The sequence below is a fragment of the Grampus griseus genome (assembly GCF_964374135.1).
Source record: "Grampus griseus genome assembly, chromosome: 8".
NCBI classification, from domain to species: Eukaryota; Metazoa; Chordata; class Mammalia; order Artiodactyla; family Delphinidae; genus Grampus; species Grampus griseus.
The window spans coordinates 17,775,865-17,795,600 of NC_139002.1; the positions used below are offsets into that span (position 1 = coordinate 17,775,865).

At 40.6% G+C, this 19,736-nt stretch overlaps 1 protein-coding gene across 3 annotated transcripts in view; it reads left to right on the forward strand.

Moving 5' to 3' along the window:
- The window catches only part of CADM1 (cell adhesion molecule 1), a 336,130-nt gene that overhangs the window by 250,116 nt on the left and 66,278 nt on the right, over positions 1-19,736 (forward strand). For all 3 annotated transcript variants that reach the window (XM_082660638.1, XM_082660636.1, XM_082660637.1), the window contains exon 2: positions 18,347-18,493. In XM_082660638.1, the coding sequence (XP_082516764.1) occupies positions 18,347-18,493 (147 nt within the window). The remainder of the gene's footprint in view (positions 1-18,346; positions 18,494-19,736) is intronic.

Consider the following 19,736-nt stretch of genomic DNA (forward strand, 5'->3'; position numbering starts at 1 on the left):
CGAAGTACGTAATTCACACGCTAAATGTGACAAGCGTGACTGCCTGTAAACCCAACGACTTTTTTAAGAGACTGAAATTCAGAACATTATTCTCTCTGAAACTGCACTTTAGTAACCCAGCAGAAAACCCTTCAGATGTATTCTCCCACTGCAGGAAAGCCATCTGGGTATGCCAGGAGTAAAAACCCTGAAAACTTTCATATAAGAACACATTGGTTGGGGGAATGAAGTGCGAACCAATTGCAATCGCCATATATTAAGGAACAGGAAGAACAGAAACTAGATCGTGGCAATGACCATTGTGCTGCTCCACCCTCTCTTCCCCCCACCAAAAAAGTAAAATAAAATTAGAAAAGTTTATTAGGAAACTTACACAATGGTTGAAATTCTAAACTTTATATACTTAAGTTTCAGCGTGATAGGAGAGAACCTCTCCAAGCTGAGGTTCTTACACTTAGGTGAAACCTTTGCTTCTTTGCTTTCAAGGTAAGTGTCATTTCCTCCTGTGAGCTGCTGCTAAGGATGCTGTTAGCCTGCATCCGGAAGGCAAGGCACATTCACTCTAGCATCCGCTCCAGGCTGATCCATGGATGTTCATTAAGAGGCCGTGTAAAAGTGAAACTCTTGTTTACCTTTTCTTCCCCTGAACATTCTACGAGGCTCTTTCTGTGTCTGCTTCTTTCTGCCTACAGCTTATGACTCTTATTATTTCCCTTAAACCTCTGTTTATGTCATTACCTACAGTTTTGCCGCGATTTTTTTTTCACAATTCCGGTTTCTGGGTGTTCCCAGAGTACCCAGAATTTTATTTTATTTTATTTTATTTTAACATCTTTACTGGAGTATAATTTTATTTTAACATCTTTATTGGAGTATAATTGCTTTACATTGTTGTGTTAGTTGCCGCTGTATAACAAAATGAATCAGCTGTACATACACATATATCCCCCTATCTCCTCCCTCTTGCGTCTCCCTCCCACCCTCCCTATCCCACCCCTCTCGGTGGTCACAAAGCACGGAGCTGATCTCCCTGTGCTATGCGGCTGCTTCCCACTAGCTATCTGTTTTACATTTGGTAGTGTATATATGTCCATGCCACTCTCTCACTTCGTCCCAGCTTACCCTTCTCCCTCCCCATGTCCTCAAGTCCATTCTCTACGTCTGCGTCTTTATTCCTGTCCTGCCCCTAGGTTCTTCAGAACCATTTTTTCCTTTAGATTCCACATATATGTGTTATCATACGGTATTTGTTTTTCTCTTTCTGACTTACTTCGCTCTGTATGACAGACTCTAGGTCCATCCACCTCACTACAAATAACTCAATTTCGTTTCTTTTTATGGCTGAGTAATACTCCATTGTGTATATGTGCCACATCTTTATCCATTCATCTGTCGATGGACACTTAGGTTGCTTCAATGTCCTGGCTATTGTAACTAGTGCTTTTGCAGCAAATTTTATGTCCTGGACACAGAGTGAAAAAGTCTGCTGTAATGGGGTAGTATAGATTTCTTTTCCCCTCCCTTCAGATTGTATAGTTGAATCTCATCACTTTTGTAACAAACCTGGGCTGCCTCTTTCAGTTTTCATTTTGGACTGCTTGCCTTATTTCCCTATTTGTTGTTTTGTCTTCACTGGCTCAACACACACGAGCACAAAACATACAGTAACAATGAAACCAAAGAAGCAAAAATTAACCAGAGTGCGGCATGCAAACTTACAAACCCACTGAGTGTGGGAGCACCAGCTGGAAGAAGTCGGGTTTTTTTGCAGCTGAATGCAGAATAATCTATTTGCCTTGGTTGCAGTCAGCTAGCTGCTTTGGGAGAGGATTTTTCATTTGTGTAGTGGTGTTTCTGTGAAACTTGGAAAAGAACCCAAGGTTCTAGTTCCTATTGACTTCATGAACGATTCACATCAATTTATCGTCATCGTGCAAACTTGAAGTCGGTTTTTACAGAAGGAGAAGTTGCAGAAGCCATGTTACTCCCTGGAGATGGGCCTCACTTGGTGGTGCGGATTCACCTTCTTCTTCACCCCATGACTCACTGATTCACTAGTTTCCTTGAAACCTGTTGTCTAGGAACAACACACTTCTTTCTGTGATCTTCCTTGGTTCAGCCATCAGTCTCAATGTTTAGGATCATGAGAGAATTACTGTACTCTAGGCCAGAGCTCCTCAAACTGTAATGCACACATGAATGATTAGAGTCTCTTGTTAAAATGCAGATTCTGACTCAGTCAGTCTGGTGTGGTTTGAGATTCTTCATTTTTAATCATCTCTCAGGGATTTTCAAAACTACTGGTCGACCACACTGAAATAGAAGGGCTCTTTTGGGGGTGAGGGTTGCAGGGGTGGAGGGACACCCAGGTACCCTAATTCTATTTTTGGTACAAGTGAGGCTGCAAAAACCCATCTCCGTGGTGAACAACAGTGGTGATGAGAATGGGTGTGTGAACTGCCGTCCAGCTCCTTTTGAAAGTTAGCTCTTTGCTGGTCCTTCCTTAGAAGGCCACTAGACACTAACTGGAGTTGAACAGAGGTGACTGAGGAACACCCAGGGCCCGCTTAACGGAGCTGAAAGCCCACTAATGTGCCTCACCTGGAAGGGCTCCCCACTCCTCCTCACTCTCCCTCCTCCCACCCTGAGCTCTGCCATCCCCCTTCCGGATTCCCTTACCTGGCTCTTATCAGCTTCGAGTACTCTGTGGCTGAAGTCTCTTAACTGATCTTCTTGGCTCCAGCGTTTTCCCACCTCCCGTCTTCCCTCCCTCTCTGCACAAACGTTATCTTTCAGAACACACGTGTGATCATATCACTCCCTGGATTAAAATCACTTAATGGTTCCCTATTAATTACAAGATAAAGTGCAAATTCCCTAGCCTGGCCTACAGTGTCCTTCAATATCTGGACCTGATGACCTTTCTAGAAAGCGCCCCTTCCTGGCACTCTTCAGAGCATACCACACTCTTCCCTTTGTTCTAAACACACCACGATCCTTCTTTCTAGTGTCTCTTCTTCATCCTCTCTGGAATTTGCACCCCCATCCTGACAGGGTCCTTCCTGGCTTCTCCAGCTTCCCATAGTGCAGTAGCATCCTTGTGGCTAATGAGTCTCACCACACTGTGCTGTCCTTGTACGTACACATGTCTGTCTCCCTCGCAACATCGGGAACTTCATTTTTTTTTGGAATTTTATTTTATTTATATTTCTATACAGCAGGTTCTTATTAGTTATCTATTTTATACATACTAGTGTATACATGTCAATCCCAGTCTCTCAATTCATCACACCACCACCACCACCACCACCCCCACCCCTGCCCCTTTCCCCCCTTGGTGTCCATATGTTTGTTCTCTACATCTGTGTCTCTATTTCTGCCCTGCAAACCAGTTCAGCTGTACCATTTTTGTCGGTTCCCCATACATGCGTTAATATACGATATTTGTTTTTCCTGACTCACTTCACTCTGTGTGACAGTCTCTAGGTCCATGCACGTCTCTACAAATGACCCCATTTCGTTCCTTTTTATGGCTGAGTAGTATTCCATTGTATATATGCCCATCGACAGATGAATGGATAAAGAAGATGCAATACATATATACATCAGGAACTTCTTAAAGCTGGGCTGTTTACTCTGTTGACCACTGGAGACACAGCACTAGGGCTGTTTCTTTTCGACCTTGTGAAAATGTCTGAGCCATGGAAAAGCAAATGGTTAGCTTCAGAATATAACAGACAATTGGAATTAATCATTTCAAAAGCAAAATTAAGGAAATTCTTAATTAAGTTCATTTGAAGTTCACAATTATATTTAATGAGAGATATGGGTACAACTTAATGTTTTGATGTTGAGACTTGTCTCCAAAAATGAGACTGCCTCAGTGTGAAGGTCTTAGTAACTCCCCTAACAAGCATTGATTAAACACTTTCTCTGTAAACTGACTGACTATTATGCTTTGGGAATACAAAGATGAAGAAGATAGTATGACTGTTCTCAAGGAGATACAATAATTATAATTTTTAGACCCATTTTACATGTGTAAAACCTGAGGCTTCAAGAGGCTTTAAGTAACTTTTGCAAGGTTTAGCTAATAACTGGCAGTGCTAGCAGTTGAACCTAGATCAAAATATTTTTAAAAAGGAAACCACCCTGTAAATAAATGACCATAGAACTCTCAGTGTAATAAGTGCCGAGACTGACAATTACAACACACCATGAGCCAGAAGTCTAGGAACGTGGGGCGGTATCAGAGCTTCATGGGGAAAGCGAATGACTTCCAGCTGGATCCTGCGGCATCCTCCATGGTCAGTTTACCTGCCTTTATACATAGCTTAGTAATAGATGGGTTTGAACTAATAATAATAACATTAAAAAACAAACTAGACTCAGTCACCAATTTTTTTTTATTGGTTTGCTTCCTACATTCAAAGGTGTATTTTTACCTAAGAATATCTATTGGGCTTCCCTGGTGGCGCAGTGGTTGAGAGGCCGCCTGCCGATGCAGGGGACACGGGTTCGTGCCCCGGTCCGGGAGGATCCCACATGCCGCGGAGCGGCGGGGCCCGTGAGCCATGGCCGCTGAGCCTGTGCGTCCGGAGTCTGTGCTCCGCAATGGGAGAGGCCACAACAGTGAGAGGCCCGAGTACCGCCAAAAAAAAAAAAAAAAGAATATCTATTAGTGTCAAAGTATTATTGTCAAACTAAGCCAAATATTATTGTTAACTAAATTTTGTCTGTGCACTTTTCTTTCCTCCAGTGTCAAATGAAGGGGGAAATTACACCCCCCTCATGCCACAGTGACACACCACTTAGTGAAGGTTAGGTTTCTAGAGACCTCAAACATCCTGGATTAGTAAGCAGGAAAGGTCTTAGCACCAGTAGCTTTCTCAAAGCCCTTGCACTTAGTAATAAAGGAAGGAATTATCTTCAAGAAGTGACAGCCAGCATTGGAGGGAAGCAGCAAGGACATATACAGGCCTGACAGCTGAGATTGTTTAGAGAAGGGCCACATAGTCCTACGTGTGTCATTAACTCATGTCATCCTCCTTAAATAGGAGCATAGGACAAAGTGGCAAGTCAGCAAACTCTGTGGAAATTGTTTTTGTTTCATTTCATTTCGTTTTAATTTTGGCCTTCAGAGAGAGATTCAATGATATGGAAAGCTCACTTTTGTGGAACAGCGTATTCAGTAACTTGATATCTGAGGTGTTGACTGACGGTTGAGGTTTTCCAGCAAGGGTGTTGTGTGTTACATGACTAACCTAACACAACCTTAGAACACGGAAATTGTCCACTGAACTAATCATGACCGTATAATTAAAGGAGGGAAAACAGAAAATAAGTCATGTTTGTAGTGCTATAGATTGAACCTAATTTTAAATGTTCACTCCTCTGCCTGCATCTGCTATTCACCTTATACTTTTCATACTGAGGATGGTTTTAGTTTGCAATTTAACGTTAGTGATGAAGATGTTTTAATTTACTCTGTGCTTTTGTAGTTAGCCTTAGAATGAAAAGAATGCTCGCTAAAGCTCTGAAATTGAAAAAAAAGAATTCCAGCAGATCATGGAAGCTCATAAGAAGGTCCGAGCACTATAGACAGAGGCTGCATGGAGATAGCTGGAGAAGGAAAAGATTATATCCTTTATTTAGCATTTTTGGAGCTCAAAAAATACTGTTACTCACATTTCCTCACTCGATTCTCATGATAACCTTGGAGGAGAGATGCCATTTACCCTTTTGAAAATGTGAAAACAGATTCGGAGTTTTTCCCGGTTTCACCACCAGTAAGCTCAGAACTGCAGCACAAATTCCTTTTTTCCGAGTTTTATGGTCTCATTTTCCTTAGATGCCCGCTTAAGTGAAAATAAGGTACAAGTGATGTCCTTATCACATATCTCTAATTTCAATGATGATTAATCAGCAGCCCACATTCAGATGATAACTAATCAAGTTATTTTCATAATGACACCGCTTTGGTTAGCGGCAGGGCCCCTCTGACTGACATAGGCTTTCCACCGGGGACTCGGCAGTCAGGAAAGTAGAATCTGGAATCTCCTTTGGCCACTCTCCATATGCAATCCCTTCATCAAACCCTGGCTTAAGAAGAGCTTTCTAACTCATATGTTTCTTCTCAGACTCAGCTGGGACCAACAACTCAAGAGCCCAGAGGTTAAAAAACCGCCACTTGCTTTGTGACTGACGGATAATAGAGGGCATAACTCACCATAAGGGCCTTAGTCACAGAACCCAATTTTCCAGCTAAGAAACTGTCATTTCATAAAATAGTCCAAAGCTGCTTGGATTCCTGGTAGGAGATGTGAATAAGTTGAATGTTGCCACATTATTCAGCATGATGCTTATCATGGATTTACAGCTGTTTCTTCAACAAACCATATTACACACGCTCGGAATACCCTCTAGAATAAGAATATGAAACATCTATCCCCTCCCATTTCCCCGGTTTCTGTTTCTGTAGTCATGTCAGTTGAGGTTGACATTCACTCTGAGTCCATATCTGATGTGTTCCAACTGATATCCTTACTTGCTTGTCCTGTCGGCTCTAAGCTTTAAATTTGGAAGGTGTTCAATGGCTCTTGTTGGCAGGAAAAATGAACGAGGAGATGTAGAGAGAGACTGCTATTACAGCCAAATTTCAGTCACATAGATTGTCAATACTAATGAATGCCCTTGAAGCAGACACTCTAAATGCCTGAAGTTGGAGTTGAACTGCATTTTGAGTCGGGATCATTCGGCAGAACAGACATCCTCTCTCTAAATACTAAAGGACCAGTATTTGGACTCTGGTTATAGAGCTAATTATATCGCTGTCACATATTGGAACATGCTGATTGCTGATGGATAGGCTTCAAATTCCTTCTAAGCTGTATTAGTTTAGTTTTAGTCCTAACTCACAGAAATCAGATACAGTAGATTCTTCCATTAGTTCCCCACCGTTCTTTTAGCATCATAAAATAAAGCCTCATTAACATACTGTAATTGTGACTAGTGCCACAGTTAAATAGACGGAGGTTTGGATATTGGTTCCAGCCACTTATTTAACCTCTCTAAATCTCAGTTTCCTCATCTGTATAATGGGGATGATGATAAGATATTGAACCACATAGGATTGTTGTGAGGATTAAATGAAATAACACAAAAAACAACGCATAGCGCCTGGCACACAGAAAACATTTTTAAAGTATTTAGCTATTGTTGTCATACAGATAATTAAAATAATGCTCCCTCCAGAAATCATGGGAGTTTTCTTGATATTAAAAAAATTAAAATAATAATGAACGCTTTAGAAATGTGTTTCTCTTGCCTCCAGACGTGGAGAAAAGCAGTCACTTCCCTTTTCTTTTCTGTGTGTAGTAATCATTGTTACATGGGATAAGCCTTGTGATTTTAAATATCTTACACTAATTGTTAGTCTTTTAACACCCTGGAGGCAAACGTAAAGAAAAAAAAAAAAAGTCAGCTTTTAGTAAGTTGAAGCAAGTGGCCCGGCTTTAATAATGGTACCTCTCATCAAAGGGAAAGATGATATTAAATTGGGTGCTTAAAAGCAGGGTATAAAAAATAAGGGAACTGCACGTGCCATCTCCATTGAGACTTGAGCTTAAGGGTTGGAAGGAAATTCAATTTAAAGCACTTTGTAGAGGGGCAGTTATTGTAAACAATCTTCATCTCTAAATATGCTTAGCCTGTAGGGAAATTGAGAAGCATCAGTTAAGAAGAGACCACAGTAGAGTCTGCTGTCTCCGTAGCTTTGAGACAGAAATTTGTGAATTTCTTTTCAATTGGTTAGAAAAACAGGCAACATTATATTTTCTTACAGAGTGAGGGCTCACCAGCGGCTGCTGCAGTGTGTATAGTAAATGGCTTGGCTACCAAGGTCTCTTCCCGGGTAAGGAAGAAGTCCAAGTTCCCTTAAGTATTTATAGGAATAATAGGACCTAATATGTGTGTCGTCCTTTGTGGTTTTCAGATATTTTAATGCGTATTTTGAGTTTTAATCATTTAAACCTTTTGTTTTCATGATGAATAGCTCATGGTTTGAGAAATGTGGATAGTTCTCTATATGAATTAAAATCGTCCATTCCCATTCTCCCAGGCTTCAGCTAACTTTGGGACCAGTGACCACCCACCCCACTGGATGGTGTGAGGGTCTGTGCTTCATCAGTTACTGGCTTCCACCTGCACAATGCATCCATTTTAGAATGTGATTTTCTTTCCCAGTAGTCCATGCTCATGGACAGCAGAACTGTACAGCTAGTTTTCACTCTGCAAAGTAGCCATTTAATATATCCCAGGGAATGGAATATCATATTATCAGTTCATTAGCAAAGTGGTTGGTGCAGAAGAGCAACAGTTGGCCTTCAGCACGCTCTGTCTGAAAGAGACAATGTATTTTGAAATGCTGGAACACTCCCCCTCTTTGAATTGCTACTGCAGCAGAGCAATATAAAACTGTTCTTTTATTCTTCTTTTGCCATAAACGAGCATCACAGAATCAAATCCATTGAGAAGAAACTCCTTGCTTTGCCAGCACAATTAGTTTTGTAAGAAGCCTCTGTATTCAGATTGTTCTCCTCCAAGGTCCAAGTTGGATGGCTGTGGTTATTTTTTAATTAATATTTTTTTAAGAGCCTCTTTTCTCCCAAGAGCCTCTAAGAAGATTTAGCAGGCTTAAAATGACTGTTCCACAAGGTGATTTCAGTGCCATCTCACAAGCAAATAAAACAGTGACTTTCCCACTTTGGGGGCTCTGTTTTTTCCTCTCTCTTTTAATTCTCAGAAAACGTGTCCACTGGAGGAAGTTTTTCTTCAGGGTGAGGCTGTCTTCTCTCCAAAAAAGATGCTATCTTTTTGATGAACGAAAATGCCATGAAACCTGTCCAGCTATGAAAAGGAGTGAGAGGAGAAGAAAGTCTGGGATTTTCACATTTCATTGTGAAGAGTAAAAGGATTCAGTGATTATTATTATCTTTTATGGTTTATTCTTATATTCCTCTTTCTTTGATTGCCTTCGCTTCTTGGATAAGTGGATTTTAATGGAAAAGCTAATTCAGATCTTCATGTTTAGTGGACGGGTATCACTCCCCACAAACATTCTGTAGAGGGCATTGAACCTCTGCGCTTTATGGGGTCAGGCAGCTCAGATCATAAGCATCGTAATTGCTTGGCCCTCTTGGTGCTGTGGGCTCTGATTAAAAAGTCCTATTGAGCTCAGTCTTTTAAGAGGAAGGCTTCTAATGCGATGGTTAAAACTGAAATAGCATAGGCGCAGCTGCTGTAACTACTTTCTTTTGTCACAGTATTCCTGGAAAAGAGTTTTCACACATCTAATCAATGTTTCCTTTCACAAAAGAGATTCTCATCCTATATGTAAATACCAGTTGGACTGTATTGACCAACAGTCAATACAGTTGAACTGCTTGACCGCGGTTCTTCAGCCTTAATGCTGAAAACCAATAGACCCAAAGGTAAAAACAGTTTGATGCTTATTCGTCTTTAAAGTTAAGGCTCGGGTCACCTTTGGTTTGGCATGGTATAAGAGCTCATTCTCTTGGAAGAGAAAAGCAGAAACAGCTCTTCTTACAAATGAAATAGCACAAGATTAAAGGATTTCATGGGGACAAGAGAATCTTGACATGGTCCTTTGCAATAACTTTTGTCCTGTTTTAAATCCTGAACTTTCCAATTTGTAAGGTGATGGTGGAATTATCAAAATCTATTCACTAGGTCGATTTTGTTAGCCTTAGATCCATCAAAACCTGGGTTTGGGAACTCTGAAGGCAAAATCTGGCCGTGCTCTTTCAGAGCTACCCCTTCTGAAAGGGATATTGCAAGACATGAGATTTGCAGAACTGGACCTTTGTGTAAGTTGGTGTGGCTGAACGCATTGTGGCAAGTCACCACTATAAGCATCAGTATTCTTGGCTGTCCCTCCTTCGTGTGCATTTTCGAGTTAAAGGTGAAATTCCATCTTTAACCCCCTTGTGGTTGTCTGAACAGTGATTAATGAACTAGATGTGATTCCTTGCAGACCTTTCAAAGGATGGATGAAGGATGGAATTTCAGCCTTGTGTTTTTTTTTTTTTTTTTTTTGAAACCAGGCCTTTTGCATCATACAGCTTTTAAAATCAATGTCCTTTTTTGAATGCTGAGAAAACAAAGGGAACTTCTCAAAAGTGTATGCAGCTTGACACAATAGGCCTTAATTGGTGTCAAGGAGATGTTGGGATGAATGGGGAAATGCCCATTTAGCTGGTAAGACTGAAAAGTGGAGCCTTGTTATGAGCTCTCATCTCAACGTTTTTAAACTATAGCAAAACTGAAACATATTTGCAATATAGATCATAATGACTCCAAAGGAGCCATTATACTCTATTATGTAATTACATAATCAAAGCATGCATAGTAATCAGCTTTTGGAATTCAATGCTAATCAAACATACCTATAGTATGTGTTTAAGCCAAAATAGAGAACGTTAATTTGCCATTAGTCAACTAAACAAGAATGCGTATACAGAATATTCATGAATTGCTTAATGTTGTGTCAGATGATATTTTTTTGTTTTGTATTCAGGGGAAATCAACAATTTTAATTGAAGAAAAAACCAGCACTGAGGGAAGATTACTCTTTAACTTGCCGTTCAAAAATTTGCCTCACCTTTTTACTGATTATAAAAGGAGATTAGATTAAATTCAATATTTTTTTTTCCTTCCATAAGCTCAAGTGATACAGCAGTAATTATATAACAGGAGATTCTTAGGAGATCCTGACCATCTCCATGCCATAGGATAAAGTGTTATGAATACTACACTTGAAACAAAGCTTTTAATAAATAAATAAACAAACAAACCTTGAGCATCTCTTGCTTTTGTAATTAGAAGCAAATCAATAAATGTTATTTAGAAATAACCAAGAATAGAAATACCTTGATGAGCCATCAGGAGATGGGGCCTCATACTTGCCATGTGATCTTACTTACATATCTCCTCCCTGGGCCTCACTGTCTTTATCTATAAAATGAGAGAGTTGATCTGGAGGTTCCTTTTAGTTCTGTTGGCCTTGGTTTCCACAAGGCTTCTATGAAAAAGAAGGTGACACAGAGGAAATGCTTTCGTCCGTGCGACGTACTCTTGCCCACTCAGTTATCTGTGGAGTTGGTTTATCTTATTTTAACTCTGAGCTTGTGAACTGTATGGTTCGCATTCATGCTTATTTTGACCATTGAGTAGACAGTCCTTGGAGCAGTCAACAAATTCCACTTTACTGTCTGGGATAGCAAAACATGGATGAGGATCAAAAAGGTTAAGAGTAGCTTTGTAAACAGCAGACAGATTGAATGCTTTTGATTTTAAATAAATATTCTAGCATTCACAAAGGTTGAAGGATTGTCTCTCTTCGAAATAAAGAATTGTATTTATGTTGAAGAGGGCTCACCCTTAACCTTAATCCACGGTTGATAGACCCATCGTTTTCTGTTTCGGTTTTTTTTTTTTTTTTTGGCCGCGCCTCGTGGCACGTGGGACCTCAGTTCCCCGACCAGGGATGGAATCTGCGTCCCCTGCGGTGGAAGCGTGGAGTCTTAACCACTGGACTGCCAGGGAAGTCCTGGACCCATCGTTTTCGACACAGGTTCTCACTGTCTTTTATTTGCACGTTGGATGACTGAAAATGTTACTGTAATATTTAAAGGGGTCTAAATTCTTTCATCAAAAGCTTTTGTGGCTTGAACTTCAAATAATTTATTTTCAAATTACTTTTACTGTAATTCTTATTAATTCAAATAGGTTTCTGATTTGATATAAAACTCTGTAAATGCAAGGAACAGTTTAATGAATTGAAAGATAGGATTGAGTCTTTTAAAGGAAGTGTACGAAATATGCTGACAATAATTGCTTAGATAGAAATCACATCTTAATGGCTTTGTTAATGATTTATAGTGAACGCTGTGTTTACGTTGACTTGGAGGAACATGTGCAGTTAGAAAGATTTCTCCCTCTGGGTTTCAGCAGAATCTTAATTTTTTTTTTTTCTTTTCCTGAAATGTACTCAGTTCTAAGGCTAGCTCTCAGAAACGTTAGCAGGAATTGCAGAGCCTCTGTTGGTGATGGTTGTATTTGGGTTGGGGTAAGGGGTTTTTCTTTCAAGTTGGGCATGTAACTGATATGGTTGTAAAAATGGGATCCAACAGAAATGAGAATGGGGGAAAAGCCATTTGAAGCTTTAAGACACAGGGCTCACATACCAATAAGAAATAAGTGTTTCAAAAACATGCAAGCTTTTTGCCTCTTTAGAAAGTCTCAACTTAGGTACCATTTGGAGGGGAAGAATTAATAACCCCAAAGCTTTAATTAGTGTAAAATTTCGATAACTCTGGTGGCTTTTTTAATGGCTGCGTTGATCATTGGCAGGATGATTTTTTTGTTGGTTTGGTTGGGTTTTTTTGGATAGCCTGTATTGTTGGTTGGACTTTTGCCTATTTAGACAACCTGACTATGCTGATTTCATGTTAGGTTCAGTCTTCCACACAGCAGAGGATTAAAAAGAAAGGTTCCCCTAAGACGATTTTGCAACTGAAAGAGTAGAACAGGGGACCTTATTTGCTCTTTCTCTGGTCAAGCTGTCTTCCCAGTAAAGAGTCATTGGTGCTCCTCGAGTCAGGAAGAGTTTACATAGTTGCCATAGTATAAACCGAATTCTGTTCCAACTGTGACTTGCCCTTTTATTATAGACTTGACTGGAGAGACTTCCCCGGTGTAAATGAAGTGCTTTATTTATTAACAGCCAGGCAGCGGGGGCCAGAGCCCTCGGTGCTGGCAAACGCTGGCCGTGCACTGGTAATAAAGGCATTCTCCAGGGGCAGTGTGCTGAGTGCTAAAAGAAGGAAGCAGTAGTAAACAAGGTGTTTTACATTCAGGACAGTTTCTCTCTCATCTTGAAGTGTGTAATTGTGTTCTGGATAAATTATGGAAATAAAAAAAATTCAGAAGTTGCTCATAGGGAAATCACCCTCTTTAAAAACAAGTAAAATTTCCAAGGCAGAGCCAGTAGATCCTTGGCAACAAATCTTGAGGTTGGCTGGTTAAAAAGTACAAACTGTATGGGCTGGAGAATCTGACGTAACTGGGTTCAAACACCAGCTCGACCACTTAGTTGAATTCCATTAGGCAGCTTATTTCAATTTCTCCGTGTCTCAGGTTCTTAATCTTTAAAGTGGAGACATTGAAAACTCCAGGAGTTTGAGAAGGAAAAGCGTGCAAAGCCACTAACACAACGCCTAGCGTCAGAGCAACATACGTTCCCTTCTCCCAGTCCCGGTGCCTGAGAATGCTATTTCTCATTTCAGCTTCTTGCTCGAAGATTTGCCCCATCACCCCGGCCTTCAGGCAGTTCTCTTGTTGGTCAAATAGATTCCAACCCAGGCTTAGTGTTCTGTGTAATGCATTTACATAGTGTTTATAACAAAATGAGGTTTCAGGAAAGAATCCATGAGTTAAGTCAACTGATGATTGAATTAATGGGGGATTTCTGAGTCCACTGCATTCCCAAGCCCACTCCAGCCCTAACCAGCTCAGCTGAAATGGTCTTTCCTGATCATCAAAATAAATTTTATCTTTTTTTTTTTTTTTTTTGCTTTAGGTAATATGCTTTTTCTTCCTTGTAATGAATGTCCTGGCAACTTCTGGAGTACTTTGGGAGACCTGCTTGCGAGAGAATGGGCCTCTCTAATGCCAGAGTTTTATTTTTAGAATTTGTGGGTCAGATAGGGAAGTTATAGGGAATACAGTTGCTGGTATAAATTAAAAGCCAGTTTGATTCCGTCTTTTAAACCTCACCCACATATACCAACTAGCAGTCAAAAATGTCTATACGTGTCAGACGTTGTTCCACCCTTAAAATAAATTACCTTGCTGATAACAGCCTTATTTAATGGCTACAGTATATTGTACCTACTTGATTTCTTTTGCCCAGAACGTGTGCTGTTTCTGCCCTGACGGTATATCTGCTAATTGAATTTTAGAAAATCGGAAGAGTTTTTTAAATGGATTATTTAAGAAAGGCACCAAAGTTACCTGTTTGTAGCCTTCTGCTACACATCAAATTGTGTTTTGTAACAACCTAATTGTCATGATATCTGTTTCAAGGGGAAATTTATCAAGTCACAGTGCACCCTTCTGTTTGGAAGAAATAGTTGCGGACGTGAGCAGAAATTATTTTTACATAAAGGCTTCAGGCGGTTAGGAGTACTGACATACATATCATATTTTCATCACTGTCATTCGCTTCCTTTGCCTCAACTAAATAGGTCATTATTATTCCATTGCAGCCATCTTATGATGCTCCAAGCATGGAGCTCTGTGTAATATAACTACTGTCCAGCTGACCCATATAATTTATTGGTGACTTTTACAGAGTGACATCCTTGGGCCACCACCATCAGTCAAGGCACTTTGATATCTTGCAACACTTATAATTTTTTAGCATTTGTATTGTAACCATGTTAACATAGCTACGTATTGTCCTTTTCTGAGACAGTGGATTTTAGGTTGGCCTTAGCAATTTCAAAAAATAATACAGTAGTGATGATGATACCACCGTGGATTTGCAGAGCCTGTTATGTGCCAGAGCACAGCAAGGGCAAACATTTGCAGATGGCAAAAGTTTTACCTGAATGATTTACTCAGTAATGACACATTAAAGGGATCTGGTCTTATATTATTTAATTATAAGTAATAAATAAGAATGTTTAGACTTTTTAAGAAACGTACAAACAAAAAATCCCTCTGGCTCTGTTTTATTACTTTCCTTGCTTTAAATACAAAACCACAGTCAACTCCTCTGCTCCTGTCTCCTTTGCAAATGTTTTATAGCCTTAATATGAATATAGACAGAATATACTAGGGTTCTGAGTAAAGACTAAAATTAGAGTGGATGGTTATTTCCACAGTAACTATTCTATTAGAGCTTAATTGAATTGCACTTGGCTTTAAGTCCCAGCATCTGCAAGATGGTAGTCAGGATCTATAAGGCCAAAGGGATTAAGGCCTTTCACTGGGTAGCCTTTCCATGTGTTCCTTTTATAAGCTGAAGATTCTTATTTGTGTTGCTAATAAACTTCCTTTCGGTAGAAGAAATCTCCTCCACAATCCGGTAGACTGGTTTGATAGTCTAACCTCCTCAAGGCAAGTCCCATTTTTCGAGACAGAATAGCATTTGAATCATGCAGTTTAATGTTTCCTTACTAGGTTGGGTTACCCTGAGGAAATGGGGTATTGTCCTTTCTGTACAGACCTCCCCGCCAGGGCCAGCAAAACCACCTTGAAAAGCTTGCTCAATTGGCAGGAATTCCCCTTCCCTTGTTTTAGTCTCAGATCTGAGAATAAACTGCTCCCCCCAGCTTGGTTCTGAATTCTGTGTTTGTCACGGTGACCCACTGAGGAAAAAATAAGCATGACTTCGTCTCCTCTGATCACTCTTCCTCTTTGATATTATTCTCTAACACTCTTCAGCCCACTAAGCTTTCACTGCTGGATCAAGCTAGGGAAGATTTACCTTTACACTTGCTACAAGCCCTGTGGGCCTCGTTCTCACACCCAGGTTACTTCCCTGGATCAGAGGTCTCAAGGTTGGGTTTGCTTTTGCTCTGCTCCTCAAGCTTCAAGAATTTTTGTTTATCTGTGCCTCTAATAATTTTTTCCTTATCCCTCTAGTTGCCTCTTTTCTAATCCTCTCCCGTAGGCTGGTCTATTTCTAGGTGGATTTGGCTTAAAGCCATCTTAGACGTCCCTTCTCACACTTCCCAACTGTGTCCTGCCAAGAAAGGATCCTTCAGCAGAAATATGAGAGCAGGTGGAAATCCTCCATTTACTCAAATTGCGTCTCTATTTATGCGGTCTCATTTTTTTTTTTTAGAATAGTACTTATCTTTGACCTTTGTTTCTTAATGTGACAGGTTTTTTTTAGAGAGTGAATAAGCCACCCCGAGTTGATATATAATTACATAGAGAGCTCCTTGAGAGCAGGGACCGTGAGCTTTCATTCTTGTATCCACACTACTGGCAACACGTACAGTTGCTTAGTTGGGATTTGACATCTAGAGAAGTGATGGTGGTGATGATGATAGCAGCTACCATTTATTCAGTTTTACGAAAGATAGCCACAGTGCTAAATGCTTTACACTGATTATCTTTCTTTTTTTTTCTTTAAATTTGTTTATTTATGTATTTATTTTTGGCTGCGTTGGGTCTTGGTTGCTGCGCGCGAGCTTTCTCTAGTTGTGAGCGGGGGCTGCTCTTCGCTGTGGAGCACGGGCTCTAGAGCGCAGGCTCAGTAGTTGTGGCGCACGGGCTTAGTTGCTCTGCAGCATGTGGGATCTTTCCAGATCAGGGTTCGAACTCGTGTCCCCTTCATTGGCAGGTGGATTCTTAACCACTGTGCCACCAGGGAAGTCCCTGATTATCTTTCCTAATCCTCCCAACAGCTCTGTGAGATAGCTTTTAATTACTATCCCCACTTTACAGATGAGACATTGTCTCAGGGACTTTAAATAGTTTCCCTAAAATCTTACAGCTAAAAAGCAATGTCTCTTGTCCCCTCCCTGATTGACCATTGTACCTATTGCCTATATTATACTTTTTGTTCTGTAAGTGGGAATTAGGGATCAGTTTTCACCAACATTGCAGCTTCTTAGAGGCTAGGACAATATCTTATACTACTAAATCCCCTGCTATGCCTGGTGTGGAATTGGACATTCAACAATTATTTCATCTTTTGCTTTTGAAGTCTCCTCTCCTCCTACCTGTGCTGTGGATCGTTTAGGACATTTATGAGGGGCCCTGGCTACTGTCACTTATCCTAGAAGTAACAAAGTAGAGCAGATCTGGAGATAATCCAGATATCAGTGGATCTGAAACCCTAGACTTTTTGACATGTTCTGTAAGAGATTTTCTAAATGGCTGGAAGGGGGTAGTCTGTAGAAGGGGCGTGGTTCAGGACTGCCTGGAGCAGTCCTGAAACTACATGAAGATGTAGTTTCTGAGAACAGAGTAATAAAGTGAACTGTAAGGCTTCCCAGGATTTTACTGAGTTTCCAAAAGGTCATAGTCAGGTCCCCACCCCTACGCAATAAATAACGGAACTGCCTATACTTTGGGAATCTTGACATCCACTAACAAGGTGAGATTGTTTACTGAGCCCTCCCACCTACTTCTATTAAGTGACCCCTTGAGTTTTCTGTGAGGTGACCAAATAGCTCAAGGGCATTTGAGCTGAGGTTCAGTACAGTCATTGCTTGGTATCCATGGGGGATTGGTTCCAGGACCCCCACGGACACCAAAAACCTCAGGATCCTCAAGTCCTTTCTATAAAAGGTATACTTTAGGGCTTCCCTGGTGGCACAGTGGTTGAGAGTCCGCCTGCCGATGCAGGGGACACGGGTTTGTGCCCCGGTCCGGGAAGATCCCACATGCCGTGGAGCGGCTGGGCCCGTGAGCCACAGCCGCTGAGCCTGCGCGTCCGGAGCCTGTGTTCCGCAACAGGAGAGGCCACGACAGTGAGAGGCCCGAGTACCCAAAAAAAAAAAAAAAAAAAAAAAAAAAAGAAATGTATACTTTAAGTCATCTCTAGGTTACTTATAATACCCAATACAATGTAAATGTTATGTAAATAGTGGTAAAAACAATGTAAGCACTATGTAAATAGTTGCTGTCGTGCAAATTCAAGTTTTGCTTTGGGGAACATTCTGGAATTTTTTTTTTTTTTTAGTATTTTCGATCTGTGGTTGGTTGAATCTGCGGATGCCGAACCCGCAGATAAGGAAGGCTGATGTATACATGTTTCCCCTACTCCGTTTGTGGGAGCTGCTGTTCCTCATGACAGCCAATACTCTTACCTTTCCATACGTCTCCAGCATACTACTTGGCTAGTAAAAACACTGGAGGCTGGAGCATGGACATCACAACTTCTGACAGCACGTTGATTCCAGGCTTAGTTGTATTTTGCCCCTAGATCTAGCTCAGCTTAATAGACTCGTTTTGTGGACTATTGGAGAGAGGTGTGTGAGCCTTACCAAATGTGACTCCTCCTGTCTATTTTCTTTTTTGGCCGCGCAGCTTGTGGGATGTTAGTTCCCCGACCAGGGCGTGAACCCGCTCCCTTGGCAGTGAAAGCTCGGAGTCCTAACCACTGGACCTTCAGGGAATTCCCATCGTGTCTATTTTCTAATTCACTTCTTGTTTCTTTCTAATTCACTTCTTGTTTCTCATTTTAATTGATCCTATTAAACAAATTTTAATTGATGGAATTTTTTTTCTCCTTTTTCTAAAGGTGATGGACAGAATTTGTTTACGAAAGATGTGACAGTGATCGAGGGAGAAGTTGCAACCATCAGCTGCCAGGTCAACAAGAGTGACGACTCTGTTATCCAACTACTGAATCCCAACAGACAGACCATTTATTTCAGGGACTTCCGGCGTAAGTTTCCATCTCTATAGCATTAGATGGCAACTTTTTTTCCTACACGTTGTCTTGATAAAGAGATTGCCAAGGCCTCCTTTTTTTTCTTTTTTTCTTTTTTTCTTTTTTTTAATTTAATGTTAGATGCTTAAAGTTTAATCAGTTCTTCAGAGGAAAGAAGAGACGTGCAATCATAATCTTCCTACTTAATAGAAACCTTGAATGGTCCTTTTTTAAAAGTAAGGCAGTCTTCCTTTGCAATAGGAATTGATTGTAGTAATTCAAGGTGAATTGCCGTTGAGTCCCAAATACTTAGCTGACACAAACAACTCAAATAGGGTAAAGCAAGGAAAATATAGCATTCTCAAAGGTAATCTGTTTGGTTTGAAGACTGAAGTTTCCTAGGCAATCTGTGCCTATAAAGACAAAACCAAATCTCCTGTCATCATAGCCTGTGGTAGATGGAGGTGCCCATGTGCTGAAATCCTTCCAAATATAAGATCACAAAAGCCAGTAATCGAAACTTAATTGTATATCATAGCAATGGTTCAAATGGGTGTCAGGGTTTGGCAAGAGCAAGAATCAGGTCTTTCGAAAAATTGCGATTTGAGAGCATTGGTGCCTAACCAAAGTAGGTGTCAGGCATGTCGCCTCCTGCCCACTTGTCCCCATTCTCCCCAACACCTCAGAACATTCATGACCTGTGGAAAGAGTTATGAACATAAGGAACATTAAGAGGACTATGGAGGGTAAAAGGAGAGAAGCCAGCTTCTCATTGTTAGAATGAATTTTTGTCATTAGTATATACTGATCTAGCCTTTGCCAAATTAATATAAGGATTTTAAAAGTGAATATTAGACATCAATAAAAAGCCCGCATACATTACTTTTGGGATGACTCTGACTTCCTACTTTATGCCTAACCAGTTTCATCCCCGTGGAGCTGAGTGCAGTTAGGAAATGGGGTCAGGTCTTAAGGCCCCTGTAGGCCCCAGGCCATGGCCTTTTGGCAGTGCCACCTCAAACCACATGAAACACAAAGATGCATCAGAGTTAAATTGGATTGTTTTGCTATAAAGTTTTTTTTTAATGATTTTCATTTTGCTTTTGCAATTACTAATAATGCTTTTTTAAAATTTTCTCTCATAATATTAGAACTTCTATTTCTTTTAAGGCCTCAGATTTTTAGAGGCAATTTAAAAGCCTGTAGGTTCTACTCCCTGAAATTTCAGTGCCAAAGGGGGCTCATTGCCTGCCCTTTC